The sequence below is a fragment of the Dermacentor silvarum genome, chromosome 1, assembly GCF_013339745.2.
Source record: "Dermacentor silvarum isolate Dsil-2018 chromosome 1, BIME_Dsil_1.4, whole genome shotgun sequence".
NCBI lineage: Eukaryota > Metazoa > Arthropoda > Arachnida > Ixodida > Ixodidae > Dermacentor > Dermacentor silvarum.
The window spans coordinates 75,461,934-75,480,279 of NC_051154.1; the positions used below are offsets into that span (position 1 = coordinate 75,461,934).

An 18,346-nucleotide genomic window follows, 5' to 3' on the forward strand; every position below is an offset into this window, starting at 1 on the left:
ATGGAGGAAGTTGTTTCCTTTCTTGCGACGCAATTTTGCGACGCAGGCGCCTTCGGACGGCTGTTTAGAGCACAATTTACTCATCCGCGGCAGGCGAATCCGAATCCGTTAGTCGGTGCGTCACATCAGTTGGAGTGTGTTGGAGGCGTTGGAGCGGTTGGGGTTATTCGCACATGCAAGTGGGTCGGACAGCCATACGGTGGAGTTATACGTGCGTAGCTTGCCGGTTTCATACAGATAAGAATGGTTCACCTAGAGAAGTCAACATAATGCTGGAGTGACCGACTTCGTGCTTAGTATTGCTGCTGTGTACCATCAACATGGCAAGACGGAAAGGGGCGACTGATCGAGCTCCGCTTCTGTCCGATGACGAACCAATTGATGGCTACAGCACTTACAACATTTCATGCCAAATGAAATGCCAGTTGGGACCAGTACTGCCTCGCACAGACAACAGGACGGGCGAGAAACTAGGCGACAACACTGTGTATGATATTGTTGGCGTGTTTGTGATAGCATTTGACACTCGAGCGGGTGAGTCTTGCACAAGCTGGGTGCTTATGTCATTACCCTTATCCACAACGAAACAAATGCTTTTTACAGCGAAATGCAGTCCTCATGAATCGATTGGCTTTACTTATGAACTTTTTCTTTTTTGATGTTTAAACTTGACATTTACAACTGGCTGTGCGTATTTCTCTCTCTCTTTTTTAAATGTTGGTTAACGAACGATATGTCGACTTTGCAGGCACAGCGCTCTTGTATTCACGTTGTTAATCATGCATTGAAAATGTTAGCTAACTTGACGTGACGACGCGTGTGCGCTGGTTGCGAAACTTAGTTGCGTTGACGTGCCAAGTTTTTCAGCAGTGCACTTGGCAAATTGTAACTATTGGGCCATGTGTGCTGCCTACGATTAAACGGTTTCCTGATACACGCCGCGGACTTTGTTGCCGCGATCATTTGTGCATTGTGCGATGCATTTTGCTTTCTGCAACCTTACCACTAAACTCGATAATTCTTTATCCCAGCTTTCGGCGATGACATAAATAGTAAAAGTTGCGTATTTTAAGCTATTAGAGGAATACAAGCACTTATAGCTTCATTGAAAAACATTAGAGAGTGAGAGAGAGAATGGAAAGTCCTCGTAGCTGTATATTTTGAGGAGTGCATTAAGTTTTTTATGACCAAACTTTAAAGCCAGCTAGCAGTCACCCCCCCCCCCCCCCCCCCCCCCCCCAAAAAAAAAAAAAAAAAAAAAAACCTGGCATGTATACAGTATATGTATCGCATTGCATCGCATCCCCTTGCTGGAAATGCTTAATTGAAAGCGACCGGCTGAGATGTCTCTTATTTTTTCTTTAAGGTAATACTGTAGAGTGGTGGGCACCTGATGACTTGGATGTGTCTGGGCTTGAGTTTAAGGCTATGACCAGTGGAGCTCACAGAGTGCACACAGACTTCATGTAAGTATTGACATATGTTTCCATTCAAAGCAGTACACAAGTGTGCATAAAATCTCTCATCTTTTTCTTTTTTCTTTGAAAGATACTTCAAGAGGAAAGATTACTATGGGCTCTCCTGCTTTGAAAACATGAAAGTAGAGAATGAGGAAGAGCGTGGTGCACGGATGAAGTCGATAGGAATTCTTGCAAAAAGCTACTCACTGCTGCATCTGCATAAGACATTCCTGCAAAAGCAAGTGCGGTAAGAGAGTCTGTGACATTTTTATTTTTTGCACTAAACTGACGAACTGATCTGCTTTTGTAAACACATTGCTAGGATAACAGTGTTGATAGCTGTGCTAGTTGGTATGGATGCGTTTGATATAGACTGTCCAAAAAGATAGGACACAAGGTGCTCGTCTTCCCCTTCTTTCCTTGTGTCCCTTCTTGTTGCACTGTTTGTATCGATACAGTGCTAGGAAGTTGTTTTTCAGCCTAAGCAAATTGGCATTTATATTGCTTATGGCAAAGAACAGCAACGGCGGGGGGGGGGGGGGGGGCGTATTCTGTAAGAGTCCACCTAGTGGACTGTCCACTTTGGCAGTCGCGATAGGCTCCAGCAGCACGAGCGCGAAGGAGACTGGCTGATTGTTTCTCGCTCGTGCTGCTGGAGCCAATCACGACAGCCAAAGTGGACAGTCCACTAGGTGGACTCTTACAGAATACCCCTCCACTACTGTCCCCTCAGATCTCCCTTTTCATTTTGACGAGCCATGTTGGTTTTTAGAATGTATTAATGAAAAAGCAGTGTAAGCAGCACGGGCATAAAAAAGAGTAAAGGATGGCTAGACCACGATGGACATCCATGTTTTCTTACACTGCTTTTTCTAAAGTGATGAAGTTCTAAGTGGTTGACATGTCACTTGTCACTTAGCATCCTGCAGTGTTCTTCATACTCTACACTTTCTACCTACTGTTCTAATAATTGGATTTGCATCACCGACTGTGCAAGAAAAGTAGTTGAGAGCAAGAGGCAAATTCGACGACCTCATCAGGGCTGGCAAAATCCCTTGCACTGTTTTTTTTTTTTTTTTCTCATGACAACTTAACACATCCCAACAGTAACTTGTTCAGGAAGGCCAGAAAATGAGTAAAAGAAAGTCTTGCTTGGTATGAGTGAGGAATGGCAGGATATTTGAACAAACACAGAGGGTGCTCCCGCTTTCAGAATCTGATTTAGATAGCCTGAACAAAGGTGAAATATCAAGATTCTATCCTTCCCAGACATCTAGGCCTTCACCAAGGCTTTCCCAGTGTCTTCTGGCTGCGCATGAACATTTTACACATAATTATCTGCAGTCGCTTCTGGCAGTTCATATGCACTTTAGTGCATAAATATCTGCAGTTCTAAATATAACTGGAAAAATTTAGAATTGCCAACAAGCTTGGATAATTTAGATGTATCTTTGTGTTTTCCGAAATTGACATCAATAACAATTAGACAAAATATTTTCATGACTTAACCACTTTCTTGTGTGCAATAAGACTAGAGGTGTTCATCTTCTTCAAAAAGACTCGGTCAATCTTTACCTCATATGTAAATTTAATTGCCATGAAATTTGATTGCATTGGTGAGTGCAAAATGGCAGTCTCATTTTGTTATGTTGTGTGCGCTGTGTATGTAAAGACAAGCAAACATTGCCTGAGGGGTATGGCGCATGTTATACAAGACCTCCAGGTAAGAAAGAGGGGGACTGGGCCATTTGTGTGTACATCACTCTCCCCAAAATAATTTTTTTTTTCTTTTTTGTTGACTGTCAAATGTGTTCTGGTTTTCATTGGGTTTATTAAAAAATGCAAGTATCTGTCTATAGCTGCGGGTAACGAAGATATATTTTGTGATTAATTGCGAGTACAAAGGAAATGGCTGGCTGCAGCAGGAAGGGAGCAGTGGCAAATAAGGAGCCAACCTGAATTGTTAGTATAACATTTTCAACGACATAGAAGAAAAAATTCACTGGAACTTAGTGGTTTGGTTTTTGTATATGATCACCAATTAGTTATGTCACTATTTTCTTATGAAAGTTTGTAATGAGCTTCTGCAAAGAACATCTGTACTATTTTTACTGGCAAATGTGAAGAGAAATGTGCATTTTGTCCCTATGATGATACACTTTCTTTAATGCACCTTTTCTTTTCATTTCAGACGACTGTTGGAAAGGCCAGGAATATATGACGACCTTATTCAGTTTTACCTGACCCATCAAACACCACCCATCACGGATACCTGTCTTGGTGCCTCCTACAAAACTATCTGTGATGGCATGCATTCCATGGAGGTAATTTCAATGCTATGGAAATGTCATGTAACACCCGCCGGGGTGGCTCAGTCAGCTAAGGTGTTGCACTGCTGAGCACGAGGTAGCGGGATCGAATCCCTGCCACGGCGGCCGCATTTCGAGAGAGGCGAAATGCAAAAACGCCCGTGTGCTTGCCTTGTAGTGCACGTTAAAGAACCCCAGGTGGTCAAAATTAATCCGTAGCCCTCCACTATGGTGTACCTCATAATCAGAACTGATTTTGGCACATAAAACCCCAGAAAGAAGAATGTCATGTAACAGTATGTCGTGTAGCAGTGAGAGTGTCAATGTGCGTTAGACATTTGAAATCGAAGTATGTATAATTCAAAATATGTGGTTAGTGAAGCGTTATATAGATTTAGTAAACTGATAACCGAGTTGACAACTGTGCATAACAAGTGCATAACTGTGGGAGTGTGCATACCATGGGGGCAGTGGACCCGGGTCACCCCCTTGGGGTCCCACCACCAATGGGCCATCCTGCCTCAGCTCAAGGAAATGCTTTCACAGCTTTGCAAACGTATGTTTATTAGAAAAAATAGAAGTTTGGGCCAGTTGGTGAAGCATATTTGACTACGGTGAAGTGCGATAGAGGGGACAAGCACTACTACCATCTGTGAATGTTTATTAGACTTTCTTTTTTTTTGATATTGCGCATTGGCCTGTTGCAACAAAAATGTTCAGTAAGCATGCACAGTTAGTAGCGCTTGTTCCATCTGTCTCGCCTTCCTTTGTCCCGTCTATCGTGCTTCACCGTAGTCGGGTATGTTTATTAGAGTGAAGCTTTTGTTGCATAATTGATCACATTATCGCATCCATCAATATCTTGCGACACACACAGACGTAAATGCACGCATGCACATATATAATGCACTCCAAATGGAAGCTCCAGTGAATGCCTCTGTTCTGTGTCGTTTGCAAGTGCCCATGCATTTCTATGGGCCAAACATTTATTTCAATCCTAAAATTGGCCTTCGTCAGATCATTTGAACTTGACCAATCAGCACACACGCGCCTGACCCCTATGGTCACCCCAGTAGCGATCCTTTTTAGTAGCATCATCTGTCTCAGCAGAGCTTAGAGGATAGTGAATGCGTTTAACACACGTCATCTCCCATTTAAAAAAATTTAATTATGGGGTTTAGTGTGCCAAAACCACGATCTGATTATGAGGCACGCCATAGTGGGGGACTCTGGAATAATTTGGATCGCCTGGGGTTTTTTAATGTGCTCCTAAATCTAAGTACATGGGTGTTTTCGCATTTTGCCCCGTCGAAATGCGGCCACCGTCGCTGGGATTTGTCATCTCCCATTTAAACAGGCATTTGTGTTTTCACATTTATTTGTGGGTGTTACAGTGGTGTGGTTCAGCATCACATGCCAAGTTTGAAGGTTGCAGCAGCCAAATGTGCAACAACACCATATTGCACTTTCCAGATGCTTTTAAAAGGTGTTCTGACTTGCTTTTTTCTTGGTTACATGTTATTATGGCCAAATAAGTACAGTCTAATATGATTGGCTCAGCAAGGCTGACATGTGTTCCTTAGTGCAGCAATGGCTTCTTTTAAAACTGATTGATTGATCCTGAAGTGACTTTCAAATCAATTTCAGAATGTATATGTTACCCCATATAGCACTGAAATATTACTTGTGAGGCTTAGTGATTACAATAAGCATAAACTGCCATAGCATTGCAAGAACTGTGGTGCTTTGTTACTTGAGCCTACAGAAGATGTTTTACTAAGGATGTCAGGATACATATGGGTAAGGTACTTGCTACTGGCATACAAATTGTGCATATTTGCGAGACATATCTGGGAGGCTGCAACAAGGGTGTTTCAGTGTTTTCCTTTTGGCTAGTGCACTTTTCTGACTCAAGGCAGCAGCAGTTATCCTTGCATCATCAGCGTGTGCTTTGCTTCCCAATGGTGGGAATGTTAAAAATGTTGCGATTAATGCTCATTTGAGAAAGAAGAAAGGAAGCGTTAGGAAGGTGCACAAGGACACGAGTATGGGGTGCTAGATGCTTGTTTTTTTTTTCTTTAAGTGTAATTTTCACGAAGATGGGAGGTGCGGAAATATACAGTATAGACCACTTAAAACGTAACCGCTTATAGTGCAGGACCGGATATAGTACGGTCTTTTCAGACTCCCGTTAATTTTCCCATAGCACTCCATATATATGCATACCGCTTACAGTGCAGCCGCGTGAGACGAAATACCGGTTATAATGCGGCTTCCGTGGGAAAATCTCGCCGACAAGGGCGGTAGGGAGCACGCTTCTCAACGAGATGCGCCCACCGATGGGAGAGAAGATCAACGAGGGTGATGCGGAGGAGGAGCATAAGACATGGAGCATGAGTCCGTAAAATCGTCGCCGTGCGCTGTATGTGCGAGTGAAAACGCGACGCGCGCCTTCACGGAGAGCGAACGCACAGCGGAGAGCAAACGCGACTTCCATCGCGCGAAAGGCCGTGGGGGTATGGGAGGGAGAGAGAGGGAGGCAATGCTGTGCTGCGGCACCAAATGCGTATCTTGCAACCGGGCGCAAGGGAAACTGGCAACGCAATCTCCCACGCGAAAGGAGCAAAGCGGGAAGGCAACACGGGAGGGAGGGGGGGGGGGGGGGGGCGGCTTCTACTCTGCAAACAAATGCGTTAGCACCTGTGCCCGCTGTCGGTGTTGTCGTGCGCACCGTATCTTGAAAGCGATCTCCACACGGCTCCGACCTTTGTATGCGCTGTGCTTACGCCGCTCAGTTTCCGTTGAAGCGATAGACCCCACGGACCTTCACTCGCTGCGGCAGTCGCGTTTCCCCACGCCCGCGTTTTGACAGTAGTTGTCTGTGGTCATCGAGTCTATTCATCTTTGCTTGTGTGCGTTGACACCACGCTGTTAATTCAGTTAGTAAGTGAATGTGTCAAGTTTATGCAGCCGATAAAACTACTATCCCTACTCCTTACAGCTCTCTATTAATTTGCTATCGCAATTGATGCTTCGCCTTTCGGGCGAAACTGAGACATTTAAAAAAGATTATTACTTTGTCTGCTTCATGCGAAGATCGTGGGTACTTGGACATTAACCTTTCAATGTCCGTAAATTTAAATGGATGCAAAACTCCCAGTCGCACGCTTCAATTCTCGGATATGCGCGGCTGCTTGGTCTACATGTTTTGCATACGTGCAGGGCTGGAAAATCGTTGTTTTGGTTATAGTGCGGTACCGCTTATAGTGCAGATATTCACGACTCCGGCGACTTATAAGCGGTCTACACTGTAGTCAGGTTTACAGTTTTCTAAGCAGGAAGCTTAAAACAGCTGCAGTGGAATATTATACTGGGTGGTCAAAATTAAAAAAAAAAATTAAAATAAACTATGGGGTTTTATGTGCCAAAACCACGATCTGATAATGAGGCACGCCGTAGTGGGGGACTCCAGAAATTTGGACCACCTGGGGTTCTTTAACGTGCACCTAAATCTAAGTACAAGGGTGTTTTCGCATTTCGCTCCCATCGAAATGCGGCCGCCGTGGCCGGGATTCGATCCCGCGACCTCGTGCTCAGCAGCCCAACACCATAGCCACTGAGCAACCTTGGTGGGTTGGTGTTCAAAATTAAGCTTTACGAAATTTTTAAAAATTGCCTGTGGCAGGTAGCATAATTATTAGCGTTGAACTAGGTTATTCGAAGAGGCGGACATTAGTAGCATGAAAAATCGAAAAAAAAATTGACTACTGAACTTCATAGTTAATTACTTTACGACACATTGCAATTTACGAATTGCAGCCGGTGAGTTTGCAAGATGCTTGCGCGCCCCCTTGAAATGAATTTCTAGGACGACACCAGTTTCGAGATATTATTTCCCAAAATGTGGGACGAAATACACAGGCGTTCCAGTTACTTTTGTGCTTCAATGTATAAAACAGCATTTTGGTAAAAAAGTGCCGTAAAATTCCGAGCAAGCGCCCCCACCCGTGCAAGAGCCCCCCCCTAACTTCACTGCTAATCTCAAATTTCCGCGCCGTTCTGGGAAAGTGCCCCCCCCCCCCCCCGCTCCAACACTGGCCTGCCACATCCAGTCCACGAAAATAATGGCAAATTCAGCAAATCGCACCGGTGCGCATCGGGGTGCCCCGATGAGCCATTTCATTGAATCATGGTCGCACCCGGGCGCCCCAGTGGGCACACGTGCGCATCGGGGCGAACTGCGGCTGGGCGGTCTGTAGTTCACAGACCGCTGGCTGACGGCGAGATCTGCCTCTCACACGGCACAGAGGATTTCCCTGCGGCACAGCGACGTGACCACTCGGAGACAGAGGAGTGGTCACGGCTACGCTTTGGCGTCGCCGGCAGCTTCACTGCTGCTAATCACTCGCCACTGATATCGTCCTTAGGCCTTTTCCAGTTCACTTCGAATCTGTAGCAGACGGCGCTTCAGAACGAACTGCCGACGCTCCCAAGCAGCTATGTTTTGTTACCGTCGTTGCCGCTTTACCCTCTCCTTGCAATAATTCCACACGAAGGAAACAAGCTGATATTTGCGGTGCCACCATATGCGATGCGAGCATGGCCGAGCCCCGGTTCGCTGTCCGCCGTCGGTAGCCATGCACTGCAGCTGAGTTTGACTTGTATCGGAACTCTCATTAGTGCTAAACATTTCACCGTGGACATGGTTTTTAGTAAAGTGAACGTTACGCCTCACTTTACTTTAGCGGACATAATTTAGCCTGGAATAGAAGCTGCATAACCAATGTTCGTTTCGCCGGTCGTGGCGACACGTCGGTGCAGTGTCGATGCGCTCTTTCTGTAGTTCTTTCGGTGGTTTTGAGAGTGATAAACACCACTAACAAATGTTTGGCTTCATAAAGTTTGTGCAATAAAATTTTAATGCCAGTCCCAGTGCGCTTTTTTTTTTTTTTGGCGGGAAAATTTTGTCGTTGCCATCTTGAATTTTGGTGCCGTTCCAGGATAGCCCCCCCCCCCCCTAACATTGCGGGTAATTTCGACTTGCTTAAGGGGGGGCACTTGCGCGGAATTGTACGGTAAGTTGAACAACAGTGCATTTTTACGGCGAGTTTGATGGCGCATATCTCCAAACTGGTGCGATTCTGGAAACTCATTCCAAGTGGATACGCCTGACAAGCTCACCGGCTACAATTTGTAATTGCAATGTGTGTCATAAAGTAATTAACTAAAAGTTAATTAGTGAATTTTCGTTAATTAGCTTAATATGTGTTTCGATTTCTCGTGCTACTAATTCTGCCTCATCGAATAACCTAGCTCAATAAGAATTATGCTGCCTGCCACAGGTGATTCCTAAAAATTCTGTAAAACTTAAAAATGAACACCCTGTATACACACTTGTATGCTATAAGCATTGTGTGAGGTGGGACCAGCTGATAAATATGTGGAGAAACTCTCGCCCTATGAAAACAAAAAGCTTTGGAAAATAGTTGCCAAATCAGGCCACAACTTAGGAGCACAATCTCCACAGCACTTCCATTCCAAGAGTGAAGTCTAGTTTGACGTCTTGCAATTTCCGTACACTGCAGCCAGCGCGGGACATTAAAATTCCTGGTAAAGCATTGCTGACACCAACTTCATAAGGTTTTGTTGTTGGATGGTTGCCTGTTAACTGAGCAGCCTCTTTTAACACTGGATTATGCTGGACAAGTTCAGTTGAATAACAAATTTTTGTGCAGTGATGACTTATTTTCAACTACCAGGAGAATAGAATTAAAAGGTCATATCACATGGTAGACCCTACAGTAGTGGCTAGTGTACATGACACCTTTTCATCTACCTGTGCATGCAGGGTGGTGTTGCATGAAGTGGTGCAGTATTACATTTTGAAGGTTACTGTGGTGTCAAATTGATGTGCACTTTCAGCTACTGAAGTCTTAAAAGCTTGCATTTTGTGAAAGCCAAGCCTGTTTCTTCCTCACATTTTTCAATTCACTGTAGTTTCACTTCTTCCTCCCTCTACACTTTAGCTGTCTTTGATATGTTTTCATGAACTCCTCTCTGCCATAGCCTTCCCCCTCCTACATTACTTTTATCTGGTTCCTTTTATCATTTAGCTACACATACTGAACATAAAAGAAAAAGGAATGCACAGCTAGATGGCTTTTTTTGCCGCATTATTGTTTCTTTTTAACCGTTTCTCTCCCATCCCACCAAATCTTCACTTCCTTGCCACACCTTATTTATAGACCTATCCACCAAAAAAATCCCTACTCTAGGCATTTGATTGTTGTAAACGCACATGAGCCCACCTCAAAAGAACTACAAAAGCTCCAGCATGTGCCTCTGTACCTGCACGTAACACTCCAGAGAGTGTTACGTGCAGAGTGCTACTGTGCTGTAACACAAACCAGAGTGTGTTACAGCACAGACACATGTATGCAGACGCACTTCCACGTGTACGTCACCCCGCGCAGCGTCCGCGAGAAGGGCAAACGGCGGTCGGTTTAAAATTTTAGCTCTTTCCGCAGCGCGTAGCGATGCAATACTTAGCAGACACGATCATTAACGTGCATTGTATGCACTATGCTTGTCAGCTCAAAATGGCCAGACCTAGTGAGGGGCTTAAAGGTGAAGCTTAAGCGTCCTGCAATTTTTTTATTTGCACCGTAAAGCTTTTTTTGTGAATATACATTTACAGATGAACTGTTACCAGTTTTTTTTTCTGTAGATAATTTTTTGCATCAAGCTTACAGTTTTTATTTTTCTGGGAATATATCGTTCACTAATTTTGTTGACACTGAAATGGAATGTATGACTGCATATCCTAAAATTCAGTATTGTAGTTGCATCCAGTACGCAGAACAATGAAGTTTTTGAGATGCTGTCTAGCAAAAATACAATGCCATATGGTGATGTGACTATGCAGGAATTGAGGAGGAGTGCAGTTGATATTCTAACACAAATGTAATGAATTCTTTTCTTAAGAAAAGGGAGGACCGAAGGTCGCTCCCTTTTCTTAATAAAAGAATTTGTAAGGTTATGTAGGTAAAAAGCTCCAACGAATAACACAAAAAACGACTAGGTAGATACCACCATGCATTTCAACATCAGTGAATTTGCCCAGTTCATTCACAGAGTCTGGTATTTTACTGCTTGTACACAACCTCTGTAAATATCTTTATTCATTACTAGAAGTACTGTAGAAGCACGCAAAAGCTTCTGTGTCAGTTCAAGGTGCATGACTAGGCCGGCTTGGTTAAAGAGAGAAGCTGATCAGGCATGGTAATTGAATACAATGAAGTGGATGTTCCCCGGCCTGACAATCATTGCTTAAACAACCTGAAAACTGCAGAAAGAATGAAACCAGGCGCTTGCTGCAAGGGGTCAGAGTAAGTTCTTCCTGCACAGTAGGCTCATACTTTTTACAACTTTCCCTCATAGCATCGAGATCACTACGGCTAATATGCACGCCACCAAATCAGTGTTAATTGTTGCGATGCTTGAACTTGGAGAGAGACCAAAAGCAAGGCACATATTATGTGTGTTCTCATGTTTTCTTTTACTCATTACTTTCAGTAAAATCGCAAATTCTCTCATTTCACACTTCTTGAGGCACTTCTTCGAAATTTCACGAGGATTCTCCGAAACGTTTTGAGCAATTACTTGCTTTACTTCATTTTAAACACTAGCAGTTAAGCTACACTTTTGAGTGTAGTTGGGGCTGATGAGCCTTTAAAAACAATGATAGAATAAAAGCGCTGAAAATAAGTACATTTCTGGGGGTAAGAAAAATGTTTACCTTAACTCAACAAATTTTTTAATTACTTCACTGCACATATTTTCATTCGAGTATTGGGGATGTGCAAACTTATGCAAGTGGCCACACATCTTCTTTACCTACACAAGTTGGTGGAAATCGCCTTGAGAGACATATAACTTTATTCTTGTCAAATGTTTAGAGAGTGGAGCCTTAGGCCTGGGCTCCAATGGCCGTGGCAATGTGGAAATAAAGCAGGAGCGGCACGAGCTGTTGCTGCTATTCTTGCCACCATCTCTTCCTTACTATACGTACATGCTGTAATGTAGCACAGCAAGTGTGTAGGCATGGCACCTTGGCTCAATGTTGCCATGAGCGGGTGGTCGGCCATAGTGTGTAGGGCAACCTAACAGTGTAGAAAAGCCTACTGTTAGTATTTTGCATATCTCCTATTGAAGCCGTAGAGTGTTCAAGGCATGCACCAGCGTAGTGGTGCTGCTGAAGATGAGGTTGCGGGTTCGATTCCTGGCCATGGTGGCCGAATTTCAATGGGCAAAATGCAAAAATGCTTGTGTGTTTACATTTAGGTGCACATTAAAGCAACCTTGGTGGTAAAAATTAATGCAAAGTTCCCCACTACGGCGTCTCTCATAAGTCAACTGTTACCTTGAGACTTTTAAGCACCATGAATTGCTGCCGTGTTCAAGGCATGTTCATTTAGTATGCATCTTGGAACTAGTATCACTTTCTTAAATATGCATCTCCAAAATGTGGCACAAATGCAATGTTGTTCCACATATTTTCACACACAGCCTTCATAATGCATCTCAGGCCAAAATGGTACAATTACCATCAGGTATGACTGCTGTTGGCCTGAGAGAGTTTACTTGGTGAAACGCTGGCGCTAGGCTGAGCTCTTGTTCATTTCTTAGTTAATTTGCATAAGTTGCCCTCCAAAGAGTGATCTGCATTCTGCTGCAATGTGTGCATATTTAATACGTTGTAGTGTTTCAGGTGCCTTCCGTATTCTTTTCAATGTTCACCAAGGAGGCAATAAGTGGCACTGACTGCCAAGTTTGTAAGGAGTACAGATGTTCCTTAATGCACTTTATTCTTCTCTTTAGATTACGCACCCAGCTGGTTGCTTCTCCCAGTTCCTGAATTTCTTTGGCGAGAAAGTATTCCTTCTATGGAAATTTGCACTGTTGAAAAAAAGGATTCTTTTTTTCTCTCCTCCACCAATTGGTGTGATTTGCTATCGTGGTAAGTTACGAGTAAAATGTGTTGTCCTTTAGCAGTAATCTGCACTTCTGGTCTCTCTCCCTTTCTAGTATACTGCACAAGTACCTTGGTTGCTCATGTATACCCAGACTTGGAGACGTGTTTGTGTCCACCAAATTTTTATGTCAATGTCACGGATGTGGATGCCCTGGCAGAACAGCTCTCCTATGTGGCCTGTATGCTTTTTCTTTTGCATGTGTTTGTGTACATGCACATTGTAAGAGACCACATCATATAACGAATTTTAGGGGCGAAGCACCTTATAGCGGCACCCGTTCGTCCCCGTCGTAGTAGGTAGCCACGTCTAGTTTTATGAATTGCTCAATAGATGGCGTTGTGTGTCCGTATATGTATGTATACCCATATATATGTATACGTATAGTATAACCGGAAGCCGACTTCTGCTTACGGTTCCGGAAGCCAGCTTCCGACTTCCGGAGAACGCTTCCGGCGTTTTATGAAAAAAAAAAATTCCAAAAGTTGTATCCGTAGCGCGGAATCGAACCAGGGACCCCTCGCTTCCGAACGCGCGGCGCTAACCACTATGCCACGAAGCGCATATAGACACACGCACAACGATGGCAATAAATACCCAACATTAACGAAAGGCCGTGTTTCTAGCGCGTTTCTAACGCGTTTGTGCTAGTGCGTTACGGCCCGTGTAAGAAGCTGGTGTAAGACGCTGTGGCCTCTCCGCCTTACCTTCAACGCGTTTCGAACGCGCTGCGCTGCCCAAGGCGGTGGCAAGTCAAGTTCAAGTCGAGGAGCGTTTATGAATACGGGGGGTATACTCTCTCAGCAGTCATGTGATGGCGTCGGCAAATGCGGTGCACGTTCCGGCATGTGTAAATGGCTGCGTAAGACGCTGTGGCCGCTCCCCCTTACTAGAGAGTACTGCACGTTTCTAACGCGTTTGTGCTAGCGTCCCCTTAAGCGGGAGATCCGATGATTCCCTCCGGAGCTTCGCCCACTCATCATCATTCACCCCGTGGATATGCTGCGATTTTTTTTTGTTTCAGGCACTACCGAGAAGATCTTTGAGACAAAGCAAAACCTGTTTGATCTGTTTGTTGACCAGCAAAACTTGAAAGTTCATTCTTCTTTGCATGAAAGGTTGCTGGAATTGAGTGCTGCTGACAAGCTAAAGTACAACCACCTTTTAGAGCTAAGGTAGGAAAGCATGCATTAACATTTATGGATGTACCATACTCTTGTTCTTTTTTTCTTGTTCAGATCCAAATGCCAGCCATTACTAGCAGGAGATTCAGATGCTACAGATGAATCCTGGTTTACAGGGTATGTTTTTCACATTGTTAAATGTCATGAACATAAAGCTATATAAAATCAGAGATGCCATCCTTATGCATTACAGCATTTTTCAGCACGAAATTGGCACATACAACACAGATATTGCCACATCAGCAGTGCCAATGCTAGTTGGTCGGGCAGACAGAAACAAGAAAACATTCTCAATGACAAGAGAAATGCTGATTTCATTGTTTGCTTCAGCATCACATGCGAAGCCTTGCAGCATGAAAACTTGGAAACAGAAGTGATTTCGATTGGTTATTGCCAAATCAGATTCTTTGCCTATGAAAGATGGGTCGGCCCGGCGGGGATAATGACCTCATGCAATGGAGCCTTTAGGGGCACTCCCCCCCCAGGAACATAGCCGCAGCAAGCAAGATCTAGACACCCTTGCCATAGTGCATCACTCGAATTTTGCTTTCTTCATATACTAGAATGTATATTCTGGCTTTGCTGTGGAAAGCTCAAGTGCAAGATGCCTAAAGGCCACTGTAGCTTCCTTGATAGTGGCAGTTCCAAACACTTGAAAACTAGCATTTTTCCCGATTCACTTGTCAGTGACTTGGCTCATCTGATTGGTTCAAAAAAGGTGGTAGGTAAACTCGGTGGTTATTTGCCCTCTGTCCGATGGCCAGGGTCTGTCTGTACAGTGGTAGTCATTTCAAGAATTGATTGTTTTCGTAATACTGAGAGCTAACTTTTGGAAACCGCATTAATGGGAGAGCGGCTGTGGGTAGACAAGCGCAATCTTTCAACATGGGGCTTCTTCGATTTACGAAGTCCTGGACAGCTTGGGACTGCCCAGGACGCCCGCACAGCATTACTTTTTTGGAGGAGACTTCTCAGAAACTCCCCATGATGGCCTGAGAGACGTCCAAAGGCCATTTGTTTTTCGTGTTCCATCCTGGCCGCAGATGCCCAGGGCCTGCCGGAACATTTTTGCTCTTGCAACTAGTAGATGATGCCCTTACTTCGGATGCATCCATCTTAAGGTGGACATGAGATTTGTGGCGGGCTTTCATGCTTTCGTTAGTGTTCTTGCAGCTTCTTGCGCTCATCAAAACGGTCACTTTCCATGGCAGAGAGATGATGGTTTTTCCCATCCTTGACAATGAAGGAGTGCCCGTGTCCGACAAGGCCATATGCATATATATGCATGACAGACAGTAAGTAAAGTGATTAATATTCAAATGAAAATCTCATTTCACTGCAGCCATTTGGGTAGAATGGTGAAGCCTGAAATTCATGTCGAGGGCTGCGCTCATGTTCAACTGTTGAAAGTGCTTGCAATACTCTGTCAATGTAGGTCAGTAGCACAAGCTCTACTCAGTGCTGCTTCTCCATTGAAAGGCTACTGGTGAAGCAACCAGCAATTCTTGGTTTTTTTTTTCCTCTTCAAAGTGCAGATCAGGAACGTAAGTCGCCATTAGACATCAGAAAGTCGATGGCAAGTGCATCCAGCATGCCGTAATCTCCCTCCATTGCGACACGTAGGATGAAGCCAAGCGAGAGTACGCTTTATAGGCGCATTAAACTGCTTGGGACCACTTGGGACTTTCTTGCCTATGCAGGTACGACGTTATTGTGACGTAGTCAATGAGGTGTGCGCGAGCTGCCAGCGGACAAGTAAATCAAAGAAGCCCATGGTGTGCCACAGCACCAACAGATGGCAGCACTTTTGCATAAGGTCTATCGGGTGGTGGTTTCAACATCCTCAGTCTTTTAAGAAAATGTACCGTTTTGCCCCCACGTTGCTTTGTATCTGTGAGGGGAGCACAAATTTGTTGTGGTAGGGTGTGGTTACTTTTGTAATGAAAAATTGCCATAACAATTCCCTGTGCACTAAGTCTGCTTTCATATGTCTTGACTCTGGTGAACTTGTTTTCATCTGCAGGTTTTTCATGGCTCAAAATACACAGCTTTTTAAAGAGCTGCTAGTGGCATCTAGGAGCCCTGAAAAATTGTGGACTGAAGAACACATGCATAGAGTGGGCCTTGACCCCCATGGTGACAAGCTGTTCTTAACAGAGTTGGTTGAGCGCTATGGTATAGACATTGTGCTGATTACAGACAGTGTCTGCTGCCCTACGTGACTATGTGATAACCACTGCTGCTACACTTGCCATGGCTGTCCAGCCTTCCAATTCTCCATACAGGTTTTTACTGTGGTTGGCATGTAGCCACCTTTGTTGAAAGTACCCAGGTGATCAGGGTTACAATATGGTTTATGCATGCTTTGTATACTACAGCAGATTTATCCAAAGTAATATGTTATATCTTTTGTACAACTTACTAGTTGAACAGTCTTGTCATTACTGCAGAAAATACTGAATCATATGGAGAAAGAATACTCATTGTGCAGCTAGGTGTTCAGTTATGCACACATAGCAGAGGCCACGTGGACTTCAATTAGTGCAATCTTGATTTACGTTTATTTTTTATCAAGATTATGGATCTTTTGGTCTGTAAGGCTACAAGCCAGCAAGTCACTGAACATGTTCCTTTTGAAAAAGTAGATTGTGTTTGTGCTCTAAGTCGTTTTATTATGGCACTGCTTTGCTAGAAATTTTTAAAGTGCTATTTTATGTACGGCGGTTGTACGTTTGAAAACATTAAAATGAGAAGTATGGTTCCGAGTACAATATGTGTGTTCTCTTGCATTTAAAAGTACGATACCCTCTCCCCAACCCCTTACTGCTACTGGGTCATTTCATGGCAAACAATTTGAGAAAAAAATTCCAAGTGTTTCCTATGGCCCAATTGCCTTCTAAATTTAGGCACAATTCATTTTCTCGTCCAAGAAGTTATATACAAAAAAATTGTTCAGCAGAATAATGTTATTTGGCTTAAAGTTCCAGTTTCCAGCAAACTTTTTCATATACTACTAGGTGTTTCAGAAAGTGGATTCAATATTCCTCAAATATAGAGAAGATGCGATGAAAAGGCAATTTCCTCAGCATTGCCTTTATCACAGAGGCATACATTTTAACATTACTTGAGCTAGCAAATAAACAAGGAGGACACTTAAGCTTTGCCTTTAAGAGTAGAACGCGATTGCATTCTAAGATCCCAGACTGCTTGTCGCGCTTCCCGGCAACTGCAGCTTTCTTTTTTCTCTGCCATCGCCTCCGCTGCGGAGGTGAACGCCATCTGGATGGTGGTGTTGCAAGGAACCGAGGGGTGCGCTGCTGTAGGAAAGGTAGAAACACTGGAAAAGGGGTTTGTTTTTCCGCGTTACACAATTGTTTCCTAGTATATACTCAAATTACAATCCGACACTATTATCGTCTGTAGAATGTGGTTAAGTCATACTTTACAATTTTTCCGACGCATTTGACTTTTGAGAAATTCAATTAGTTCACTAATGCCTCTGCGCCACGCAGAGGGTCTGCGTGGTTCGGAAAGATTTTTCGCTTGTAAGACGGTTGGCGCCGCACGCCGACACCAGATTTTTTGCGACATGGGGCCCTTAACGCTATCGTGTTAATGTGAATTAGACTAATTAAATCTTCCAACCGATAGAGCCAGACTATCTCAACCCTTGTTGGCAAATGTTGCCTACAGCCACAAGATTTCCGGCTAAATGCCTTTGGTCAACACTGAATGACAGGCAGCAAGCATCATTTCTTGGTTTTGAACACAGGACAGGGAAGAAAAACTTTGGCATGCGACTCGCTTTCTTTTGAAAGCACGGTCAGAGGAGACAGATCGATGCAAGATCCCTGGCTGCAGTGGCATCATACACGTGATATAAAGCAAATGAAATGTACATGTTTGGTTTCATTTCACATGACAAGATGTCTATGAATTACAAACGAAGCCATACGTGGCTTGGGGTGAAGCCCACTTCGTTTTCTGTTGGGTGCTGAAGTTTCAACGAAATATTTTTCTTTTAATTATGCTTTTCTCGATGCCTTTTGCAAATTTAGGTAGAAAATAAGCATTAATTTTGGGTATTTATGTGTCATTAAAAGGTTAATGCAAGAGTTAAAGGCCCGTCATTTGGAGAGTTCAGAACTGCTTTCAGACATGCAAAAGTTGACCCTCTTAATTTCTGCAGCTTAATTAGTTCTGGCCAATAGCACCCACTAATCGGAAACTGAACTGAAAAGAATCGCAACTGTCATGCCTTTAAGCAGGCAGCCATGAGCAATATGACCATAAATTGCATTATGCTGCACAACTGCCCTTATTTTGGACAAAGGGAATCCAGCTCTGGTATTTCAGCATTG

The 18,346-nt window shown here is 43.9% G+C and overlaps 2 protein-coding genes across 12 annotated transcripts in view; one reads left to right on the forward strand and one right to left on the reverse strand.

The window, feature by feature from the left end:
• The window catches only part of LOC119466299 (chromodomain-helicase-DNA-binding protein 7-like), a 554,757-nt gene that overhangs the window by 410,210 nt on the left and 126,201 nt on the right, over nucleotides 1-18,346 (reverse strand). The window lies entirely within an intron of this gene.
• On the forward strand, nucleotides 58-16,746 carry LOC119466382 (DENN domain-containing protein 11-like). The gene is made up of 9 exons (XM_037726892.2): nucleotides 58-534; nucleotides 1,367-1,466; nucleotides 1,549-1,707; nucleotides 3,652-3,784; nucleotides 12,650-12,788; nucleotides 12,857-12,982; nucleotides 13,826-13,976; nucleotides 14,040-14,102; nucleotides 16,009-16,746. Exons 1-9 carry the CDS (start codon nucleotides 321-323, stop codon nucleotides 16,205-16,207), a joined length of 1,284 nt encoding a protein of 427 aa, XP_037582820.1. The 5' UTR covers nucleotides 58-320; the 3' UTR covers nucleotides 16,208-16,746.

Excerpts from the sequence above, each read along its gene's own strand:
- LOC119466382 (XM_037726892.2), top strand. The coding sequence starts at position 321 with ATGGCAAGACGGAAAGGGGCGACTGATCGAGCTCCGCTTCTGTCCGAT. Across the intron at positions 535-1,366 it reads AGCATTTGACACTCGAGCGG|GTAATACTGTAGAGTGGTGG; the intron begins GTGAGTCTTGCA and ends TTTTTCTTTAAG. Across the intron at positions 12,789-12,856 it reads TGGTGTGATTTGCTATCGTG|TATACTGCACAAGTACCTTG; the intron begins GTAAGTTACGAG and ends CTCCCTTTCTAG.